General features: G+C 49.3%; 1 protein-coding gene across 50 annotated transcripts in view; it reads left to right on the top strand.

Annotated features, from left to right (window-relative positions):
- Nucleotides 1-23,521, top strand: part of MAP4K4 (mitogen-activated protein kinase kinase kinase kinase 4) — a 173,308-nt gene that overhangs the window by 123,691 nt on the left and 26,096 nt on the right. For 7 of the 50 annotated variants that reach the window (XM_060309691.1, XM_060309665.1, XM_060309663.1 and 4 more), the window contains 8 exons: nucleotides 910-1,085; nucleotides 2,328-2,400; nucleotides 3,884-4,094; nucleotides 14,566-14,727; nucleotides 16,989-17,075; nucleotides 17,636-17,737; nucleotides 20,984-21,217; nucleotides 22,158-22,264. In XM_060309691.1, the coding sequence (XP_060165674.1) occupies nucleotides 910-1,085; nucleotides 2,328-2,400; nucleotides 3,884-4,094; nucleotides 14,566-14,727; nucleotides 16,989-17,075; nucleotides 17,636-17,737; nucleotides 20,984-21,217; nucleotides 22,158-22,264 (1,152 nt within the window). Of the gene's footprint in view, nucleotides 1-909; nucleotides 1,086-2,327; nucleotides 2,401-3,883; nucleotides 4,095-14,565; nucleotides 14,728-16,988; nucleotides 17,076-17,542; nucleotides 17,738-18,570; nucleotides 18,733-20,983; nucleotides 21,218-22,157; nucleotides 22,265-23,521 lie in introns of all 50 variants that reach the window. The other 43 variants (XM_060309687.1, XM_060309680.1, XM_060309657.1 and 40 more) reach the window with 9 other exon arrangements.

Raw genomic sequence — 23,521 nt, 5'->3', positions numbered from 1 at the left:
TTCTCAACCACATTTTTAAAGACTGAATAACTCATTCATTCAACAAAAATTTATTACATACCTATTGTAGTCTACATGCTCAGAGTTGGGCATTGCTGACAAATGGAGAAGTTAGGAACCAGTCCTGGCCTGTACCGTTTTAAACCAGGAGGAGAGACAGAAACATAAATGTGAAGTGTGCAGTGTGTTACCTGCAGACAACCCCAGAGGAAAGGCTCCTGACCTGGGGAGGGCGGGGTGCAGTGTTGCCGGGAAAGGCTTACCGGCGGGAGGGTGTCTGAGCTGAGCCTCAAAGGACAGGGTGGGTAAGAGTGCGTCAGCCGAGGGTAGGGAGGGGGTCACTGTGAGCCAGAAATGGAGAAACAGGCAAAAATAAAGTGGCTGGTGGGGTAAATGTTAACTGCAGGGTCATTGCCCCCCCTCAGCACTATTATTTCTGCCTCTGAACGTTAAGCGTAGAGAACTGATACGTAAACCAGCCTGAAACTGATGGCAACGTCGCAGTGACAGGATCAAGCCCCGAGTCACTAACTCGGCTCCCTTTCTCACTCTGTGTCTGTCCTTGTCTTAGAGGATCCCGCCGTCTCTCCTCTGCCATCTTTACGTTAGCAAAGACCTCCCTTTACTCCCTGGCCTCCACTACCCCGTGACGACACGGTCAGAAAGCAGCAGTAACTCCAGCTGCCTCCGAGGCCCCCCGTGTGCGGTGCGACTCCTGAACCGTGTTGAAGTGACGCTCCGGGCCCCGTGGTCCCTGCGTTGTTCCTTGTTTTATCCCTGTGCCTTTGCAGCGTTGTTCACAGTGAATTCTGGAGCCCTGCTCTGTTTGCAAGCTTGTAAGTTACTGGTAGTTTGGAGCTTTGCTCTTTGTGGTAGAAATTTGATGATCTTTTTTACTTCCTCTTCTAGGTCAAAGAAATTTTTTAGTTTTATAGAAGGGTGCCTGGTGAAGAATTACATGCAGCGGCCCTCCACAGAGCAGCTTCTGAAACATCCTTTTATCAGGGACCAGCCGAATGAAAGGCAGGTTAGAATCCAGCTTAAGGACCATATAGACCGGACCAGGAAGAAGAGAGGAGAGAAAGGTATTAAACCTGTTTTTATTTTCATCTTAAAAAACAGTTGTTTAGGTTTTTGCCAACCAGAGTAGGTTATTATTCCTTTCCCACCCGCGTTCGTGCCCACCTGGCCGGGGCTCGAGTGGTCCGTCTCTGCTCTGCGCCCGGGGACGGGCCGAGGGGGCAGCTTGGCTCTGGCACAGGGGACCGGCGCTGTGCAGTGCATTGCCAGGCTGACACTGGGTAGTGGGCACTGTGGCCAGTCAGCACTCGATGCCGTCCTGCTCCTCGGGGGCACGTCTTCGTGGCTGTGCTTTTTAACTTCATCGTGGACCTTGTGTTCTGTCTGCGTCAGGCGGGGCTCCGAGCGTCGGCGGGGAACATCACCGTCCATGTGCTGTCCCGTTCCTCTCAGGCTCGGGAGCCCCAGGGTTTCCTGCACTTTATGGGGGTGTGTGGTGAGGCCTGGAGCCTGTCGGCCTGACTGCTTTTCTGTCTTCACTGCACAACATGAACATTTGCTTTGCTGATTACATAAGGTTCCATTTGGTCCCCAGTGTCTGGGTTTCCTATCCTGACGTGTTCTGTGTCCACCTGCCTGGATTCAACGGTGCCTCCTGCCCAGCAACGCGCAGGCCAGGCTTCACCACCGTCTTCTCTAATCCTTCTTCTCTGGGGCCCCTGGCTCCCATTGACCTTCCTGTTCTGTGAATTCTTAACAGGAACTTTACAGAACGACGCTGGATAACAGGCAACCCGTTGCTGAATTTTGTTTTTGACACTCCAAGTTCAAGGCCAAAGAAGAAACTAACAAAGAGCAAGTTCAGGGCAATCCCCCAGTGCTGAAAGTAACCAGACACATTCCTTATTGCCTTGGTTTGGGCAGTTCATCTCTTTCTTTCGAGTTTTGGCATCAGAGTGGACTTTGTGAATTTGCTGATGCTCCGGGACCACTTTTCTTAGGTGTCAAGGGCTCTGGGGCCCCTCTCACAGCCCTGCCCCCGCATAGCCGTGCATCCCACAGGGGACTGTCTGGAATACAAGAGAATCTGCTCTTCTGTGGGAAGTACGGCCGGCCCAGGGCACGAGCACCGTTCACGGTGGGAATTGGTGTCACGCCCCTCCTACCCCCACGTTCTCCACACACTTTACTATTTTCTCAAAGAATATACGGTTTTCATTGGCGGTGATGCCCTCGGAGACGCTCACCTGTACACGCGGTGTCACGCTTCGTGAACTGACTCGTTTATCTTGTCCTTTTCTTTACAGATGAGACCGAGTACGAGTACAGCGGGAGTGAGGAGGAGGAGGAGGAGGCGCCGGAGCAGGAGGGGGAGCCCAGGTAGAGGCGGGGCGCCCGCGACCCTGCTCCTCGGGGGTGCTGGGGCTGCGGGAGATGCCCGGGCAGCGGGAAGGAGTCGGCAGTTACTCTGAAAGTGCCTTCGTGTCTTGCATTCTTCTGTTCTTTCAAAGGCTCCTATAAACATTCTCGGCCTCTGGAGCCCCTGACCCCGTGGTTCTTTACCGAGACTGCATTGCTTCCTCTTCCCCCGGTCAATTGGAAACATGCAGGTTGTGTCTGGTCCTGGGGGAGGGGAGCTCGCCACTGGCGTTTCTTGCTCCAGCAGGTGTGGATGGAAGACGTCTTGTAGCGTGTGAAGCAGGCCTGCACACACACAGTTTCCTGCTCGTGGGCTAGCAGGGCCCCCTTTGAAAACACTGGAGTCTTTCCCAAGACTTGTTGGTTGGTTGGTTGGTTGGTTGGTTTTGTTCTTCCCACCGGTGTGGTCGTCGGCATTTCATTGCCTCTGTTGGGAGTGATATTCTGTCCTGATCCACTTTATAGCCGTTTTGGTCGTCTCTGGCTCCCCGAGGTACAGTGAAGCAGAAGCTTGAAGATGTGGTAGCATGAACCTCACAGCGACTCATTAATCAGGGAAGAGAGGATTTAAAGTCTTTGATAATGGTCTTGCCTGCCTGGTGTTCAAGCTGCAGCTACACGTAGCTGACTAGCTAGACAAAAGGAGGGTAGGGACGGTGGTTCGAGAGACCTGTGGGGACCTGTGTGCAGAGAACGGGAGTTTGAAGAGAGCATATCAAGAGAGAAGAGAATTTATTGAAAAAAACTCCATAGTTACATAAAAGATTTGAATCCATCAGAGACTAAGATTTTTAGAGTAATTTGAACTGATTGCAGGAGCAATATAATTGTGTTGGGTTAGGGACGCGATGTAACGAAAGAAGCAGTTTAGGAAGATTGATTTGCCATTTGTTCTGGGAGTTTTGAAAGCGGAGAAGTGACTCTCAGCCGGGAGACCACCTAGGAGTGACGCTCATTTTTCTGTGTGGTGGCTCATCCTTGGGACCCACCTGGGCTCAGCCGCCGGCCTTGCAAGTAGAGAGAGTGGGAGGGGAGAGCTGACAAGGCATGCTGGGCCGCGTGGAGAAGGCGAGGGGACGGCCAGTGCTGGGGATTGCTCTGGTATTACCGCCCGGGCAGTCCCGGGAGGTGATGCTGCTGTTTCTGGTGGGAAGCAGGGCGGTCACAGAGGGTCTAATGACGTGTGGCAGGAGGTGGTTTCAGCTCTTCATCGCAATTTGAGTTGATGGGAGAGTCCCACGTGGAGATGTCCTGTCAAACGTCCAGGACAGAGTTTTAAGATATTTATGAGACGGTGAAAGAAGGGGTGATGCTACTGAGTCGAAGGCTCGTTGCCCCCGTGGATTTGTTAGTTTGTTGGGTCCTGGGCTGGGAGGAGCTCGGGAGAGGCGGGGCGTGGGCGTGGAGTGGCCCGCGCCCCTTAGAGCCCCGCTTCCTCCTGCAGCTCCATCGTCAACGTGCCTGGTGAGTCCACACTGCGCCGGGACTTCCTGAGGCTGCAGCAGGAGAACAAGGAGCGCTCCGAGGCCCTGAGGCGGCAGCAGCTCCTGCAGGAGCAGCAGCTCAGGGAGCAGGAGGAATACAAGAGGCAGCTGCTGGCGGAGAGACAGAAGCGGATCGAGCAGCAGAAGGAGCAGCGGCGACGGCTGGAAGAGGTGGGGGCGCGCGGGCCAGAGCCGGGGTCCCAGCCTTTGTTCACAGGCATGGCCAGATGCCCAAAGGACCATTCTCCGCGGCCTCGTGAGGCAGGTCGTGCCTCTCCCCGGCCTGGCCAGTGAGATCCCCTCTGAAGGGAAGGTGTGCTCGCGCACCGGCGGGACCTTGTGCTCCCGGAGGCCCGAGACCTGTTTTCTCCTCTATTTGTAAACGTCAGGGACCTGCCCCCAGTTACTCATCCTATTTGTGTGGGACGCAGGGCCCAGAGGTGGCGTCGCCCCGGCTCCGTGGAGGCCGTGTACGCTACAGTCTGAGTTGGCCAGCTCGGCCTTGACCTCATTTCCATCCCACCCTTGACCTCTGGGTCCCACTTGGGGTGTACATATTTTTCTGAAAACATACGTACACAGGAAAAACACTTTTCTACAAATTCCTTAACTTTAGGTACATTTAAGAGTAAGGGTTGAAGAAGAGAATTATATTGGGCATGATACAAATGCTATTCTGTAATCTAGCCATAGTGCTGGCATTAGTTACTTGTTGGGGCGGGGGACACATTTTGTACCACCTGCTTGTTGTTTTTGTTTGTTTTTGGCTGCGTTGGGTCTTCGTGGCCGCGAGGGCTTTCTCTAGTTGCGGCGAGCGGGGGTTGCTCTTTGTTGCAGTGCGCGGGCTTCTCATTGCGGTGGCTTCTCTTGTCGCGGAGCACGGGCTCTAGGCACGTGGGCTCAGTAGCTGTGGCTCGTGGGCTCTAGAGCGCAGGCTCAGTAGTTGTGGCGCATGGGCTTAGTTGCTCCGCAGCACGTGGCATCTTCCTGGACCAGGGCTCGAACCTGTGTCCCCTGCATTGGCAGGCGGATTCTTAACCACTGCACCACCAGGGAAGTCCCCCACCTGCTCGTTTAATTCATTAATACTATCAACGTTGGTAATATGGTTACCCACAGCTTTTCCATTTTTAATTCACGAAGACATTATTTCCCTACATTTCACCTGGGGCTCAAAAGAGTCTTTTTTCGTTTCCTGGTTGCCTTTTACTATATATATCACAGCTTCAGATTTCCCATTCATAGTAGTTTGTTTCCGTTTAATTCATACATCTTATTGTTTCACCTTTATCCTTCATGCCAGAAAAAGAACCCCAAACAACAGTAAATCCATGTGTTGATACTATACAGTGGAGTTTAATTTAAACAACGACACATGCTTTTTCCCAAGTTACTTAAGGGTACATTTTGTGGGGAGAATCTTTGCTTCGTTTTGTGTGTTTATGGTCTGAATTCTGCAACTTCACAGTCTGCCCTGGTTTAGAAAACCAGTGTCTGTCTAACTAAGGAGACTGGAAGTATTCGGCCAGTGCTTTGGAAGAAAACACAGGGCACAACCTTGCTCTGTGGGAGGGGCAGCATTGCTATTTATGTAACTTTTTGCAGTTTGTTTGCAAACTCTCTTCTAATATTTTAAGACTCAGTGCTCTTTGCACATAACAGAAACCTTGAGTGGTTCCGAGGTTTTTCAGGCTGTACGTGGACCGTGTGTGCTCAGTACACAAGAGTGCTTGAGCTTTGAGGCTGTGGCTGTTTCCAGTGGCCTCTTCATGCGGTGTCCTCCACTGTCCTTCCTAACCCTGGGCTGTACTTCAGCTCAGTGATGCAGGGGAGTTTGGTGGTTTATACCTTGAAGGATCAAGGACTGGGTCAGCTGGAGCCCCTTTCTAACACAGGCCCTGGAAACTGCTTTCAGGTCTAGTGACAGTGAGATAGGTGTCCGTCATCCAGGCCCTGGACATGATAGGGAGTGAGGATTACGGGGTTAGGCCAGCGATGGCTCAAGGAAAGGAGAGGTTTTAAAGCGATTTGTTCTGTCAGCTAAATAGAGGCTAGAGAATCGGGGTTGTCAGCTAAGTGAGAACGTGGCAGTTTACTGGCTTCAGTTAGCCCTGTAATTTCAGCTTCTCAGTGAAAGTTCAAACGCGCAGTCACCCCTTTAAACCTCTTAATCAGGGCAGATGGAGCAGGGTCCTGGAACGGTGGCGTTTGCAGGAACAGAATCCACTGATGTGGGTCCTTGGTGATCCAGCGCCTTTTTGTCAGTGGTTTGGGAATATTTGCGCCGTAAATGATTTGTAGCCCTTTACTGGCGTTAAAGGTATGAGGAATAGGGATTCCTTTTGTTATTGTTAACAAAGTAGATAAAGATGGTCGTCTTCACTCAAAAGGTAAATGATGCTTAAAACTGAAAGGTGATCACTTTCTATCAGCGACTGGCAAAAAAATGGTCCCAAAGTTGAGGCTGTAGGGAAACAGTGGAGATGTTCCTTTCTCTGAAAGGGCCATCAGATCCGGTGTATGGGGGCTAAGGGCTTCTCCGCAGCCCCTACTGTCTCAGAACCTCGCCGCAGGTAGGGGGAGCGGTCTGCCCCTCGTCTGTAAGAAGTCCATGTGGTACCTGCATCCTCCGCTCTTGCTTGGTGCCCGTCGAGAGTTGCTGCTGCCGGGATCTCTCTGCTTTGTTTCTCTTGCTTTCTCTTCCTTGGCTCCTGTGTGAACTGGAGATCTTGGAAGTCCTCGTAGATATTTTCAAGGCTGTCTGCCAGTTTTGCTGAAAATGATGTTTCTGAGTTTTCTTGTTGCTTTTGGATGGTCCCAGGAGGAGAGTGGGAGCGTGCTGAGCTCACGCGGCTGAGTTCACACTGGTGGCTTCGTCCCCTCCTCTCCTGCCCCTGACACTTGTCCTCCTCTTCTGGGTGCTCAGTGTTTTCTCAGCTTACTCGAAGTTTGTTACCCAGATTCATTGCCCCGTGTGATAATGATCTCCCTCTATCGGAAAGTTTTAATATTCCTCTATTACCTTTTATAGGTAGATGCATCGTCACATCTTTGGATCACTTTGGTAGAGCTTTGCCTCTAGCTAATTTTTTTTTCCCCACCCTGGCCAGCTTTTTCTCCCAGTCTTTTCTTTTTTCTGTTCTTTTTTTTTTTTTGAGCAGAAGTGAAGATTATTTCATCATACTGTCATTTTATCCTAATGGTTTTGTGCTCTTTCTTTTCATTGACTCTTGCCTTGGTACCTGCTACCGACTCCTCCCATTCCTGTGACATCCACACATGGATCACATCTGCTCATTCCTCGTCTAAGTTTAAGAGAAATATTATACAAGACGTCCTGGAGAAAACCCCATTAGTGATCTAAGTTAAGGTGACTTTGTTAGCTGCTGTACTTTGGATATGTTTTTGAACCTGTTACATATTGAAGTCACTTATGTCCTAATTCATAATTTTTCAGTTTTGACCTCGTGGAGACTGTCAGATTATTAGTAAAAGCAAGATACATTTGTCTGTGGTTTGGTGTGCTACTTGATTCAAAAAAAAGAAAGAACATTTCTTAGGGAAGATTTGTTTTCAGCAAACCTATGATACTATTATAACAACAGCACATTAAAAAAACTGCATAATCTTTTTATTAGAGATAAGAGACAAACGATTTTCATTTGAGGTTAGAACTTATCCTTTTCTTAAAAACAAAAGACGAAAAAAGGGAGAACTGCAATTCCCTGTGTGTTCCCCATCTCACCCGTTTGTGAAGATGACTCTGGGTTCTGCAGACTTGGAACCCGGCCAAGGACTTCACTTAGAGGGCCGAGTCCCCTTTTCTGCTGCTTGCGTCTCCCTTTCTGTTCTTGAACTGCTGGTAGGATGTTCAGACTCCCCACTGTCGGAATTTTTCTGCAGGTATTTAAAACAATAATCCCTTCTCTTTACGATCTGCCCGAGTTTTCAGCCCCGGAGATGCCGTAGTCCCTGTGCTCTGGGTCTCAGCTTCCCGCAGAGAGGGGCGCGCGTGTGGGTGTGCGACCAGCACCTCCTCCCTCTGCTTTTCTTCCACCAAGAGGACACATGCTTACATTCGTCTCTCTTGTTTCTGCAGATCCCATAGTGACCCCAGTTTTAGAGAGGTGGGTGAAAGTGGAAGAAATTAAAAACAAAGTAAAGCAAGAGGAAAAATTTTGTCTGACACCCCAGGCTTTGCACTTTAGACGTGCACCAAGCTCAACTCAACACAGCGGAGGTGTGGGTGGTCGTGTGTGCGCGCGCGCGCGCGCGCTCGCCGGTCAGGATGGCGAGGAGGGCGGGGCGGGGCGGGGCGGGCCAGGGCAGCCCTGAAGGCGATGCTGCTCCTGCCCTGAACTAATGGCGCGGAGCTGTCCCGACTGCCCAGCCTACCCTCCTTGCTTGTGAGGAGCCTGTTTGTGTTGGCCTTGGACAAATGTCGGGCGTTTTACGTGGGTGGGCTTAATGGAGGCCCTGGGGGCTGACCTTCAGGCTCAGTCAGGGGAAGTCAGCACCTCTGTGGGGGGAGCCATGTTTGAGCCCTGACCCGGAAGGCCTCACTTGCTTCCTTTTTGCTTTGCCGCACGTGGCTGTCTTTTGGTCTCCGCACTTGCAGGAGAGCTTTCACCTGTAAAATGAGCCCATCTGGCCAAGCGGAGGTGCGATGCCTTTTTTTTAAAAAAAGAGCAATGCCTTTTAAGAAAAAAAGAGACAGAGAGAGAGAAAAGAACATTTGCATGAAGTGGGATTCGTCTTGAAGCTAAATTGTAACACTAGGAAAGCCTGGAGCGTTCTAAGAAAAAACGGAGCGAGCCGTGGCAGGCACCTGTGGTTGTCTCTTGGCTGTGAGATCTCAGAAGGACAGTGCGGGGACCCGCTTCCCCCCAGCGTGTCCTCACCCCTCTGCCCACACAGAGGCCCCTGCTGGGCGCCTCACTCGTGTCTGACGGCGAGTGCGTGTGAGCACAGGGTGCGCCTTCCACCCTCAGCTCCAGCCGTGCTGTGCACGGGGGCCTTGCTTTTGCCAGAGGGCCACTGTCTCGCCTCTCAGAAGTCCTCAGCTCTTAAATGTTCTTTTGGCATCCCAGTCTAGTGTTTTTTTCCTAGTTAAATTTTGTAAGCGTTATTTTAATTCAGCAAATGTTATTTGTTGCCTAAAGATGGGGAAGAGTTGTCTTTGGGGAGAAGCAAAGTAGTTAGTAGTTTCTCTACTAAAGTTCATCGGAACGTGCACTTAACAAACTCAGGGGTTGCTGGTACACGGGCAGCCACGTGACCTCCAAAGCTCTTGCAAATAGTCGAACCTGAAGAATAGATTGGTTCATTAAAGTTTAGTTTCTGTTAAAGCCCGTAAGTCCGGTGGAGTGTCTGTAAATGGACCCCACTATTATCAGCATGACCTATTTAGAAAAGTTCGAATTGTGAGATGAAAGCATTGCTTTTAAATACCAATCTAGAAAGAGAACTTAAATGTAATTAAAGCATAGTTGGGAAAGTACATATTTACTCAGGCATGCTTGGAAAAACTGAAGTACTGAGGAAATCGCTGTAATTGGAGCGATTTGGAAATCACTTTACAGCATCATGCCGTTTTTCAGTTTGTTTGGTTTTGTTTTTAAAGAAAGAATGGTTTAAAAAAATAAGAATGACAGTTTGAAAATGCCTCGAAGGATTTATATTTGCTGCTCTTAAAGGGGTTAACCTGAGCAGGCATGTTCGTTAGCGTCTCCTGGGTTTTGTTGCTTGAAATCACAGGCGGGAGGTTAATCTAGTGTGGATTGATGTTGCTTAGCTGATGGCTGGTGATATGTATGTTTCATTTTTGTCCATTTTCTTTTGAAGTTCTGTTGCAAGAGGCCAGCTTTTCACATCAGTAATCTATTCAGGTATTTACTAAGGGCTTTCTTTAATCTTTAATTACCCCCGAACACACACACATACACACACACCCCAGTTAAGGGCCTGTTCTGACTGTAGTGGTTTGTATGGTTGGAGTTTACATTTCTGCTCTTGGTCCAGTTTACAGCTTCAAATATGACAGCATAATGTGGAAGAGGACTCGGTAACTACATCGTTCTTGGCCTTGGCCATCAGTCTCCCGACCAGGGCTTGCTGAGTGGGCGAGTCCAGGGAAATTTACCACGTTCCACGTGGTCTTGTGGGTTTTTTATAAGTGTGTGGCTTACCTTACCTATAAGACTTGGAGGAGAGGGGCTGCGTCTGATTCACCTTCGTGTACCCATGCGCTTCACGACTATTTCTCAAATGGGTGAAGCAGCATTTGTGTCCTTGTGTCTCTGGAAAGAAAGGACTTGTTCTGTGCACTTACAGCCATTCTTGGGCTTGAGGTCTCTGATTTGAGTTCCGGAGCCGCCGTGAAGGGCTGGTAGAACATCCTGAGGCCCAAGGCGTGTGTTGTGTCAAGTGTGAGGCTCTATCCGGATTAACGGTGACTATTCAAGCCCGCTGTGCAGCTTACTAGGTGATCCTCAAAAGACGGCTTTAGGATTTGGTTGGGCCTGGAGATATGGATGGATTCTTTAGGCTTATTCTAGATGCTAAATGTTAGAAAATCACGGCATCCTGGATGTTTACAGGGAGCGGGGTGGGGATGAGCGAAACACGCTCCCTGCTTTTAAGGAGCTTATGGTCTTTGTTCGTGTGTTGATGGTGGTAACCAAGAGTATGAGACTTCCACAGGGCCAAAGAAGAGGACGCAGAAAAATCTTTAACTGAAAGATTCCAAGACACACAGCAAAAGGAGCGTGAAGGAAATAGAGACAATGTAGGGAACAGAGAAAATATCTCACACACATACATGTACACATGCCGAGAAATCTTAATATCCTTACAGAGAGAAGATATAAAAATCATGAAACAAGACTATTCAGAAAAAAGTTTTTTAAAATTTTTAATAAATGCAAACTCCCAGAAAGTGGGGAGAGAAGATAAGTTTAGGGGGACTAGAACAGAAGAAAAACAGAATCAGTCCAGGTGGTTTGACTCCCATTTAACAAATGGTCCAGGAAGTGAACACCAGAGGGAGAACATGCAGCAGGAATTCAAGACAAGTTTCCAGAACTAAGAAATAATTTCTGAATTGAAAGCCTTACTGAGTACCCAGCCCAGCGAATGAGAAAAGCCGCCGTTCAGAGGCACATATGTCATCTTGAAAGCTTAGAAACTCAAGGATGAAAAGAGGATGGTAAAAGCTGCCGTCAGGGGAGCACATAGAGGGGTGTGGGTGTGGCTGCTACTAAGTGTCAAGGATCCACATGGGCTCGGATGCTCCAGAGCAACGTCAGAAAGCAGGAGGTGACACACCAGTGCTTTTGCAACTCTGAAGGGAAGTTGGTGCCCCCGGCCAGCAGTATATGCACAGCATGGGAGCAGAGCTTTTGTGACCTACAGAGTCTCTCAGGTCCTCTACTTGTCTTCACGCTTCCTCAGGAAACTACTAGAGGATGTGTTCCAGCAAATAAGAGAAGTTGACAGGGGATCCTGTACAGGAGAGGGTCCAGAAGTGTTCCTAGGAAGCAGGTGGGCAGAAGGATGGGATGCCTGGAGAGCAGCCTGTTTAGGTTGGCCCAGGAGAAGAGAAAGGGCTGTGAGAGGGTTCATCTCTAGAAGAAAGAAAGAATACCTGGCCCATTTGACCATATGGAAAGGAGTCTTACGGTGTAGACTTTACAGATGATGCTATGATGGGCCCATGAAAAAACAGGCAAACAAACAAGAATAAGGCAATTTTTTTTACTATTTATGCATTACTATTATGCATGTATGTATGTATTTTGGACAGAATAACATAGATTTATTTACTCTTTAAATATAAATTTTATTCTTTTAAATTTTTAAAAACTGGCCTCAGAGTTTTATTCTCCAGGTAGTCACTGGTTAACAACAATCAAAACGGCACCATGGCATTTTAGATATCAGTGATCATGGGGCGGCAACATAGCAAATGTTAATAAATAAAAGAAAGGGCGTTAACAAAGATGTATATCTTATGGCTTGAGGATGGTTAAAGTCTAGTACTTTGATTAAAAATTTTTAAACACAAGTGAAAATGGAAAAGGCTACCTGTAAGGGCATTTGAAATTGAAAGTTAAAAATTCTCAGTAGCATTTAGTTAGATGAAGTCAGGGTTCCCCACCGGCCTGGGAGCCCTGCCCCCAGTGTAGTTGGAAATAACCCCCCGAGATGGGCTCTGCACCTTTCACCACGCTGGGGCTTCCTGCCTGGTGTGAGGACGAGTGCTTCACTGAGGCGCCAGAGGATGTGCACGGGGTCCCGTCACTCCCCGGGACTCCGGGTGACCACAGCTCAGGGGTGCGAGGCAGGGGGTGAGCTGAGAAGGCTCCTGGGCGTGGGCTGGACCAGGGTCAGCCCTGCGCTCGGCGGGCCGAGGCAGCTGGAGTTGCTGGTGAGGGGCCAGCGTGTGGGAAGCCAGCTCCCGCGCTGCTTCACTCCCTCCCTCCGCTCTTCCTTTGCGATCTCCCGTTGTCTTCTCTGGAGACAGAAATTTGAACCTCGAGGCTGGTGTGAGGTGGACACTTGGCCGCATCTGGACTTAACGGCTGTGTGGCGGCCAGAGTGCAGCCCTGCTTCCAGGGCAGCGTGGCAGCTTCCAGGACTCTCACTGCAGTTTTTCTCCTTGTCTGGCTCTTTCTGGAAGGGTCCTTGCTGATAACAGCCAAGGCGTCAGCTCTGCTTTTTTTGAACTAAAGAATTTTTCAAGATTCTGTAAATAACAGGAGAGGAGAAAGCAAGTGAAGCCACGGCTTTTCTTTTTGTTTTGTGATCCCAGGGGGCTAAGTGGCACCTTTCCTTCAGCATCGTTCCTAAAAATTAAAGAATTTTGGTAGCCTCTGTGGTCCGTAAGGACAGGGCAGCGGGTGCATCTCTGAGGCTGTTGCGGTGGTGCCTGTGGTCACGTGGCGTCGTTTAGTGCAGTGCAGCGGCCCAGAAAGGTTTTGAATCTTGCATTCCATCAGTAAAAAAAAAAAAATTGAGCATGTATCTGATAGAGATATATCTAGTAATTTTGTATCGTACTGATACAGACATTATGAAACGTGCAAAAGTAGCTATCTTAAAGAATGAGCTGGGAGTATAAGAACATAAAAGTTCTGGGTGTGTTTTTTGTTTTTTCCCCTCAACTCCGGTTGCCTTGCTGGCCTGTAGAGCCTGCTGGCAAACGTATCATCTCCCCCGGGAGGTGGGGAGGGAGAGGGAAAGCCCAGACCTTTCCGAGGGGGACGGTCCTCTGACAGTTCACTGCTTGTGAGACCTTGGCTCATAAGCAAGTCACGTTGTTACCTGAAGGTGGTAAAGTTCAGTGTATGATATTCTTCGCCTCTTCTGACCTGTTCGCTTGAATCTGATCGGCCTGAAAAGCTAAGGGGGAGTTTTGAGGGGTCGACACTGGTTGCCTTTCTTCTCTCTTCTGTTTTCCTTTTGTCTGACTGACTTTGAGGGGAATTGTTAGTCTCCACCTGCCTTCCTCTCTTGTGGCTGTGGTTCTAGAGCTGTGCTAGAGACAATTTAAATGTAAATTAACTTTAGTAAATTAAAACGAAAAACCCAGTTCCTCCTTCACGTGCTGGGCGCATTTCAGGTGCTGAGTAGCCGTCTGCAGCCGGCGGCCGCTGTGCTGAGATGGGGCGCCTCTCCATCCCAGGGGGGCTGCACGGTGGCTGCATCACTTTGCAGGCCAGCACGCTGCACATTTGTGGGAGGAGTTGGTTGATTTATACTCTGCGCGGTGGCAGTGCCTTACTGACAGATAGATGTCTGGGGCTGGATGAGAAGGGGCCAGACATGTGCCCAGGGTCACGCTGCCAGGTACCGAGGGGTTGACAGATGGTCTGCGTTGGGAAAGGCTGTCGGAGCGAGTCTGGTGACTCAACGGCACCTTCCGCACTTGCTGATGGGAGGCAGGATGCTGTCTGATTAACGGTGGGGGGCACAGTGGCCCTCGACCTGGGGGCTTACCGCCCAGGTGACTCTGGACAAGTCACTTCTCTCTGCTTGAATCTGTTTCCTCTTCTGTGGAGCAGGAGTGAAGTGCTTCCTAGGTTTGTCATGAGAATCGTAGTAGGTAGAGGACATGGAAGGAAGACCGTTGGATACTTAGCACCGTGCGAGGCACCGCATGAGCTTGTGCTCACGGCAGTCTATACACTCATGGTAATAATAATGGCATCTCTTATTCTCGTTGGTGTCACTTCTTCTCTCCCTGATGTGTGCTGCCTTTTTCCTCTTTTAAGTATTTCTCTCCTTTCTCTGCGCTATTTCTGTTCTCCTGTATTCATTTCTCTTCTCTTTCTTCTGACTGAAGGGCCCGGGGTAACCCTGTTAGTGATACTGAAGGATATACGGCATTCCCTGTCCCCTCACTGCTGTGCTTCAGCGAAGAACGGGGAATAACTGATAGCACGTGAAACCCGGCTCTGACGGGTACTTCCAAGGAGGCTGGTGTGTGTGAGCGGAGGGGGCAGTGTGCAAGTAGGTGGCCGGTGCAGGTGGGCTCCACGAGCTCTCCCTCTTGGCCTCTCCCCATAACTGGTCAGCAGACCATCCTGCGTGCCGTGCCGTGGCTGCAGAGTCCGCTGACTGGGTCGCTTTACTTCCGTAGCAACAAAGGAGAGAGCGGGAGGCCAGGAGGCAGCAGGAGCGCGAGCAGCGGAGGCGGGAACAGGAGGAGAAGAGGCGGCTGGAGGAGCTGGAGAGACGGCGGCAGGAGGAAGAGGAGCGCAGGCGGGCGGAGGAGGACAAGAGGAGAGTCGACAGGGAGCAGGTGGGTCCGCAGGGGGCGCTCCGGCCGGGACCGCGGGGGCTGGCACCGTGCGGAGCTGGGGGAGCCGGGGCAAAAAGCATGCACGCGTGTGCACACGTGTTCAGGACCTTAGTCTGAAAATGCAGAAGCACGGTTGGAAGCATATTCACTTCAACAAACTGAATCTCTTGTCTTTACCGACAGATACAGAAATCGGTACACTTTAGAAAGCTCTTGAAACCAGCAGGGTGGTCTCCACTAGTATGAGGCCTGAAAGATTTCCGAATGTGTCTAATGAAATTTAAAACCAGTTGTAAGACACTTCCTACGAGAAGTGTTGGAAGTGTCCAGCGACTAACCGAATATTTTAAGATATATTCGCATATAATTCAGTACGTACATACGTGACGTTAGAACAGCTGATAACATTAGCCCAAAGCGATCAGATTTTAGCGATATTTGCAGCATGTTATTAACATCACATAAAGTTGCCTTTAGGAGTCTGATTCCTGAACCACCTGTGCAAGCAGAAATTGTGCTTTTTGTTGTCTGCGTTGTCCGCGTGAATCCCATCATAGCCTCTCTGCCCGTCATGTCTTTGAATTGATCACTCTTTGTTATGAGCTTTGAAGAAGGAAAAAATATATGAAGGGGGACCAATTTAAATGATAGCTGAAGTTCATACTTAATGCTTGTAAACAGTGGTATTAGCTTCCAGATTTGATCATCCAGCTGCTCTCCTTTGCCTTGGGTTTTCCCAGTGTTGGGTCTACATACTATTTTTCTGTTGAAATTTAAGTGATTCCCTCAATCTCTTACTTTACTGACGTTGTTGGCCTGTTAACTGTGGTGCGTTGAGTTTAGTTTTCATGTTCTGATTTATACTTGGGGACTACAAAGAGGAGAAAACATAAACTTGAACAGTTAAGTCACGGAGGGATAATTCTCTGACCTTGATTGGGAGAAGAGGGTGTGAATGTAATCCTAACCTTCAGTGTTCTAATGGAGTCATTGGCTTTTGTGTATAGCAAGTATTCTTCACCTCTTCTTCTATAAAAATAGCATCAAAAGTCAGTTTTATTCCAAAATACTCCCGTGTCAGCCGTGCTGTAGGAACCTGTCGTTTCTGCATGAATGTGCATGTTTGTGGACACGTGTCATTGTCTGGTTGTTCCTGTGATGTGAAGGCAGAAAACCAGGGATGTAGTGACCTGAGCTCGCAGCTGTGGTTCAGCTCTGTCTGGCTCGGGAAGAGGGGAGCTGGGAGTCGGAGTCCTCTCAGTCGTCGGGGTTGGGGCGGGGCTTCCAGGCCTGGGACTGGAGCCTGGGTTGGAACTAGGGGGCCTTTGCCAGCGGCCCTGTGGATACACTTTACCCCAGATTGGCGTTTTTGGGCTAAATTTGCTTTGTAAGAAAAAAAAGTTCCTGAGGAAATCTGTCATGATTTCTGCCCAGCATTCTCTCCGCCAGGATGAGTGGTTAACTAAAACTCCTGTTCGGCCCAGATGTAGGACTGCTTTTATCTTAAGGTGTGCGCCTCAGTCGGCAGTAGACACTGTAAATAAATAATCTGAATTTCAAAATAAAATTTCTCCTCCCAGACCCCTCAATCTGCTCCTCTTCCAGAGTAGTGAGCTTCTCCCCTGTTGACAAAGAAGGAGATAGATGTCTTTTATTTGTGAAATGTTCCTACTTTTCGAAGTGATTTCACGCCTATTTCATACTTGAGCCCCCCCCAAAATCCTGAGAGCTGGGAGAGAATATTCTCGATACGGGCTTGCTAGAGACTAATCTGCTGTCGTAGATCAAGGTCTCCAGTCCATCAGATATGCATGCTCCTTCAAGGCTGGGTTTTTCCTCTTTATGTAACGTCCTTTGGATGTGTTTTTGTTGTTACAGAGCTTTATTGTTCTCTTCCCGTTGAAAACATGTCACCTCATGCCTGTCTCCCCTTTCTCTCTCTCTCTGTCTCTCCCTCTCTCGCTCCCTTTATCTCTCTCATAGACTCTCTCTCTCTCTCTCTCTCTCACACACACACACACACACACACACACACACACACACCCCATCGCTGAGTGCGTGTCATCATTTATTAGACTCTTTAGATCTTAGAGACTAATTCGAAGTTCTTGGGGAAATCCTCGTCAGTAGGCTTGTCTGAGCCGTTGATCGCTCAGTGCATTACCCCAGATGATTGGGCGGATGGTTCTGGGCGCCCCAGCAGGTGGTTCTGGTGCTTTCCTTGGGGCTCCGTTGATTGCCGGCTGATTTCTGTGTGACAGGAGTATATCAGGCGGCAGCTGGAAGAGGAGCAGCGGCACCTGGAACTCCTTCAGCAGCAGCTGCTCCAGGAGCAGGCCATGCTACTGGTAACGCCCCGCGCTGGCCCCGTCCCGTAGCTAGGGCTCCCCGCGCTGGGCAGGGCCGGGCCCACGTCGGGGCGGCTTCTGGTTACCTCTTTATTTCCCGTTGCTGAGTTAACTGTTCTCGTTTGGTAGATAGTCGAGGTTTTGCACAGCACCTGGCATTCGGTGAACAGGCTAGAATGCCAAGAGCTGGCGGTTCAAGGCGCGTGCCGTAGGACCCGTACCTAGAGTACTCCAAGTGTCCTTTGAAACCGCCGAGACCAGCGTTTCCTTGGGTTCTCTCTTACTCTGTCCAGTGACAGTATGCTTAGCCACAAGCTGTCAGGTTTTCCCACAGGTAACCTGCCATTTCACAGCCCGGCCGTTGTGCTCTGTCACCAAACAAGCGTCGGTGAACGCCGGGCTGGGGAGAAGTGAGCCGGGGCGAGGCGGGTGCCGGGCCCCGGACTGAGTGTCCCTCTCCCCCCAAGGAGTGCCGCTGGCGGGAGCTGGAGGAGCAGCGGCAGACGGAGCGGCTCCAGAGGCAGCTGCAGCAGGAGCAAGCCTATCTCCTGTCTCTGCAGCATGAGCCCCGGAGGCCGCCCCCGCCGCCGGACAGGAGCAAGGCCGGCCTGCACGGCGCCGAGCCCAAGGCCCAGCACGAGCCCGCCGACCGGGCCCGCGAGGTACGGCCCCCGCCGTTCCGGGCGCGCTCCCAGGGCACAGGGCGGGGCCTCTTCTCTGCTTAGTGTCTGTCTAGAGGGGAGCGGAGCGCCTCAGAGCTTTGCAGATCTCGGGGGACCTGGACGCTGACCAAGAGACGGAAAGAGAGGAGGCTGTGTGGCAGCATTTTTCTTTGCGCTGTAAATGATGGGCAGGGTGGCCTGTCGTCTGTTTTTCCAAAACTGCCGCGAGGATGGAGCCTGCCTTGGCCCGATTCACTGGCTTTTCGGTGATCAGGGTTTGCTACTGAACTGGGGCGTCTGGGCTCCCAGAGCTTCCCAGGGAGGATGCGATGAAGCAGGACCGCTCCTCGGACCCTGGCAGGGTGGGCCGGGCGGGCTGCAGAGTGCGGGATGCTGGCCCGGGCGGGGGCGTCCTCCCGCCATGCCGGCCCTCACACGGCACATTCTAGGAGCAAGTGTCCTGCTTGTTCTGCAGTGCCTTTATTTTTCGTGGAATGAAACGTGTGTTAGATTCCTGGTGACGTTCTTTTAATCTTTAATCCATGGGTTTAGTTGGTTGCGACAGATTAATTCTTTTCCTAGTTTATCTTCACGTGCAATCCTAGACTTCTTGCCGGGGGAGATTTTAAAGGCTGCCTCTCTAAATTTCTGTCTTCGTGAATATTCCGTACTCTGCATCAGATCCTAGTCTAGTGTTATATGCCTCCTCTCTTTTCTTGTAGTTGAGGAAAACAGAAGACTTCTTTTTAGACTCCTTCCACTTTCAGGCTTTCTTCGGTATCTCTGCTTTTTTCTACTAACCCTGAGTTATGTCTTCTAATTCTCTGACGCAGGTGGAAGATAGATTTAGGAAAACTAACCACAGCTCCCCTGAAGCCCAGTCTAAGCAGACAGGCAGAGTATTGGAGCCACCAGTGCCTTCCAGATCAGAATCTTTTTCCAATGGCAACTCCGAGTCTGTGCACCCTGCCCTGCAGAGACCAGCCGAGCCACAGGTAGAACGGCCAGTTGGCTGTGGGTCAAGGAGACGCACACAGAGGCTCACTGAGCCACCAGCCTGCTTGAACCGCTCAGTTTGGTTTGTTACCGCATTTAGAGAGAGAGGAGTTTAGCAGAGGGAGTTTAGACTAAAGAGGACGTAGCCTCAGTTGATAGGGAAAAACAGGAATTTCTTTTTAAGGATTGATGTACTTATTAAGAATATCTGGATTCGGTGATTTCTTCTTTCTGTCTGACTTTTTGCCTTCCCTGACTCAGATGTTCGTAAACAAGTGCCTCCTTACTCAAATACAGAGACTTTTCAGTTTAGTTTTTAGAAAGTTAGTGTCGTAAGTACACAGAGGGAGACTTTTTCTTAACCTGGGGTCCTTGGCTCCCAGCCAGTTCTACGAGTGGGCGGCCCTGAAATTCCACGTAAAATTTTTTTGATTTGTCCAAATGTACATATATTTTTGGGAAGAGGGCCTTTTATCAGATTCTCAAAAGGTTCAACATCCAAAAAAGGTTACGGCCCGGTGGGTTGGGTGTGGGTTTTCCTGAAGTAGGTCAGGCTAGAGGCCACTGGGTCGGCCTCAGCATTCGGCCTTGCCCAGGTCGGGGACCTCCGTGCTGTCTGGCGGAGAAAGCGGACAGCAGAGATGACGCATGTCGGAGATCCCAGAGATCCTTAAGACGCTGGTTCCCACTCCTGCTGAAAATCATTGACTTTCAGGCATTTTGCTCCCTGCAGCCGTGTCATCCGGAGTACTGGGCACAAGTCCTTGAGCCCGAGTTTACCTGTCACTGATGTTTGCATGTGTTGGGGGACGGTAGTGGTAGCGGTGGTGTTCACACAAACCCGGATGAGGACTTGAATGCGCTTTACAATAAAGATCCTTGGTATGGAGCAGTTTTACAGTAAAAAGAAGACCCAGGATTAAGCTTAGCAGGGGAGCGGGTGTTGGGAGGTTGGTGTTTACGTGAGACCAGCAGCGTCTTGATTCACAGAAGAGCTGACGCACAAGCCACCGGGCAACTCCAGAGAGTGAGGAGTGGAAAGAAGAAGGATGCAGAAGACAGCAGGACAGGATGAAGGGGGAAAGGGAGGGGAATGGGGACAAGGAAAACAGGTTTGATGAACGTTATACTTACCGTAAATAGAAAATCTTTATGTGGCCACTAACAGTTTAGAAAATAGGAGTTCATGAATTGTGTAGACTGCTTTTTATACTGCTGACTAATTAACGTAGGGCCAGGAAAAAGAGTCCCTTTTCTATCTAAAGTTGCTTTTGGCCAAAAGCTGTACTTACGAAAACATTCTTTCGGAACCAATTCTGGATCTTAACGCTTGGCAAGGTTGAGCCAATCCTGATTTGGTATTTCCTGTTTTTATTAAATGTGATGATGTAATAGATATATAGCTAGAATTATGTAAATTTCCACATTGAACAGTTATTTTAAAACAAAAAGTATAATTTCAAGAAAATGCAGATTGTTTCAGAGATTGCTTTTCCAACTTGGAAGTGACCAGATGAACTCAGTTGCCAAGGACCTGTCTTATTTCTTCAGTTGTCAAGTAGAAGGAATACCCCCCTCAGCAGTCCTTTTAGGGAATCCTAGCGCTGAATAGGATACAAAGAAATCAGAGTTCTTTTTTTTTCTAACTAATACAAAGATGCGTGGAGTTCTGTGGGGTTGGAGTGTTTTAAGACTTGGGACAAGAAAGAAGGAAAATCGGTGGTGTGTTTGGAAAGCTGGCTGTTTTTAAGTTACACTCTTACAATCTGTCCAAACATGCGGGGTTGGTCTTTGCACGGTAAACGTGTGGCTCTGTTGTTACTTGGTCAGGCGTCTTGCCCTGCCAGGTAACGGGAGGGTGGGTAGAGAGGCTTGCACGCGTGGCGATGTCCGTCCTGCGGCCCCCCCCTCCGCCTGTCCACGCCGCTTTGACGCAGAAAGGCATGCCGCACGTTGCCCCTCCGACAGGAGCGCTGTGAGGCTTTTTTTTTTTTAATCTTCACGTTTACTGCTCTCTAACATTTGTCTGGATATTAAGAGTTTTCCTTATAAATGTACATTTGTTCTTTTCTACATATTGTGCTCCCCAGACCACCTCTCCACTTAGAGCATAACTGTCGTACTGCTTGGCTGACCTAGTCCTGACTGCCTCCTGTGCGTTGCCCCGGCTCCCGCTTTGGATTTGGTATTGACCAGAAAAGCGTTTTCTGCAGAACGCATTGAATGTTTTGTGTTTTGTTTTCTTGTAAGGTACAGTGGTCCCACCTGGCATCTCTCAAGAACAGTGTTTCCCCTGTCTCGCGATCCCATTCCTTCAGTGACCCTTCTCCTCCCAAATTTGCACACCACCATCTTCGCTCTCAGGACCCATGTCCACCTTCCCGCAGTGAGGTGCTAAGTCAGAGTTCTGACTCTAAGTCGGAGGTACCCGACCCCGCCCAAAAGGCTTGGTCTAGATCAGACAGTGACGAGGTCCCTCCAAGGGTAAGGAGCAGGAAGACAGACGTGCGCTTCTTTTTCCTTTTCGTTATTTTTAAAACATTATTTATTTCAATTAAGGGTGTGGTGACGTCACCAGAATTAAGGGGCAATGGCAGAGGAACTTTTGACGGTGGGGAGAAAATTCCATAGTGAGGCAGTTAGGTTCAGCCATCGGCCAGTTACCTTTTCATTGCTGTCGCTGACTCTGTACTTAAGCACAAGGGACCCAGATAACTTAAGAGTACATCTATAAAGGGTATGCTTCTAGAACAGACCGAACCAAAATTTGTTTTAGCAGCTGTCGTGTTAAGTTCATACAAAAGCTATCAATTACTTTGCACCATTAATTAGTATCAAAATTTTCAGAAAAGGTATTATAAGGGAAAAAATGAACATAAATGTTCCAAAAAATGATTTTTTTTTTAATTGAGGGATTTTTGGTTTTGTTTGGGTGTTTTTTTTAATTCCATGTTTTTAAAATTTTTGGTTTGGTAATTACTTAACGCTGAAATTAAACAAAAAGACACATTTGATTTTTCCTCCACTTGGAATTTGCTTCCTCTGAGTATTTTCTTGCTTCCTACATTCTTCGTTTCTCGCTGATCCATTTGTAGGCCATTGTTTGGTTTCTTTGAGCTTGTTTTCCTGATTCTCACATTATCTCAGTAAGATGCTTTGTACGTGCCCTGCCACCAAGCTTCAGTGCCAACATCACTTAAATGTGGTTAGGAGCATAGAAAGGTTGTCCCAGTGCCTTTGACGGCTTGGACTACTCTTCTGTTGTATCACTGGAGGGCGGAGAAGGATCAGGGGTTGGGGGTAGGTCGGTGATAGCAAGGCTAAGGTAACTAGGACTGCCTTAGAGACATGTGTGGTAGGCAGTAGTCTTTTCTTCTCCTCCTCATGTTTTCAGTAATTTAATTGCTGTATTTTGTACCCAAAGGTTCCTGTGAGAACGACGTCCCGGTCCCCCGTCCTGTCCCGTCGGGATTCCCCACTGCAGGGCAGTGGGCAGCAAAACAGCCAAGCAGGTCAGAGAAACTCCACCAGGTAAGAGAAGAGCGAAGCTTAGGGGCAGACTTACTACACAGTGTCCTGCAGTCTTCTACCGTCTGCTTGCATAAAAATGCTCATAAACGAAGTTCTGGGGCAAAGAGGTGATCCGTGTGTAAAGAAAATGCCGTGAAGTCCATTCACATGAATGACATCAAATTGATCTGCGGTGAAAAGAGAGATTAAATCCGACTGTGTATTGCAGCAGTTTTAAGGTGAAAACTGCCTGTCTCAGTGAGAGTAACAGGAAGGAGCAGCAGGGAAGGGGGGATTCTAAGGGAATTGTAACCCGAGAGGGCTTGCTATCCAAAGGATGTCTGGGGGCTCTGGGAGTGTACGGAAATCGCACACAGGCTACGGAAGAAAGGGAGTGGTTGACTCGGAGTTGGCAAGAAACTCGAGAATTAACCACAAAGTAGTTTTCAGGTTCTGGAGCCGTTCTGTTTTATATGGGAGCTGTTAGCCACATGAGGCTACTTAAATTTGCATTGAAGTTAATTAAAATTACATAAAATTAAAACTTAATTTCCTTAGCTGAGCTAGCCACATTCCAGGGGCTCCTTACCTCACGTAGCCGGTGGCGACCGTATTCCCAGCGGTAGCAATATTGTCATCGCCTCCGTTCCGTCGACCAGCAAGCACCGTTTTAGAGGAAGGAAAGGTCGTCTTGAGTGTTTTGTACTCTGGTCATCGCTGAACCTCTGTACTTGGTGTCTCGCTATGTAACGTGAGGGAGTGGAGTGGGTGACAGCCCAGAAGCTGCAGAGAGAGAGCTTTCTGAGCCTGCAGTGGTCAGGGTGGGCTGCGGGGTTCTCCTGTGCCCGAGTCCGTGTGTTAATTCTTACCTAGAAAACTCATGCTGTGGTGTGTCGATGGCAGGGGTACACCGTGGCCCATGTGGGGTCACATTTCCAGCCCAGAGCACGAAAGAACGAGCGTACTGCCTAAGTGTCAGTTCTTGAGAGCCGTGAGGGGCGGTGGTCGGTACTGGGACTTTGTGTGTAGTTTGATTTTGTGTGTAATTATGTAAGTGGAATTTTTCATAGTAAGAAACTGAGTTTGTAGCTGAGACAGAACTAGTGACACTTCTAGACCAAACAGTAGCGTTTCCTCTCACACCCAGAGAAGATTTGTCTGCTAATGGTAGAATGTCTTTTAGCATTTTGGGTTTGTTAAGATGCCTGAGATAAAACCAATGAATAACGCCACTGTGCCTTTCGGTGAATTTCGCGTTAAATGCTGTGGGTAGGCTGA

This window comes from Globicephala melas, chromosome 12, assembly GCF_963455315.2.
Source record: "Globicephala melas chromosome 12, mGloMel1.2, whole genome shotgun sequence".
NCBI classification, from domain to species: domain Eukaryota; kingdom Metazoa; phylum Chordata; class Mammalia; order Artiodactyla; family Delphinidae; genus Globicephala; species Globicephala melas.
Note: the sequence above shows the minus strand (reverse complement) of the source record. Positions and strands in the feature narration are given on the sequence as shown.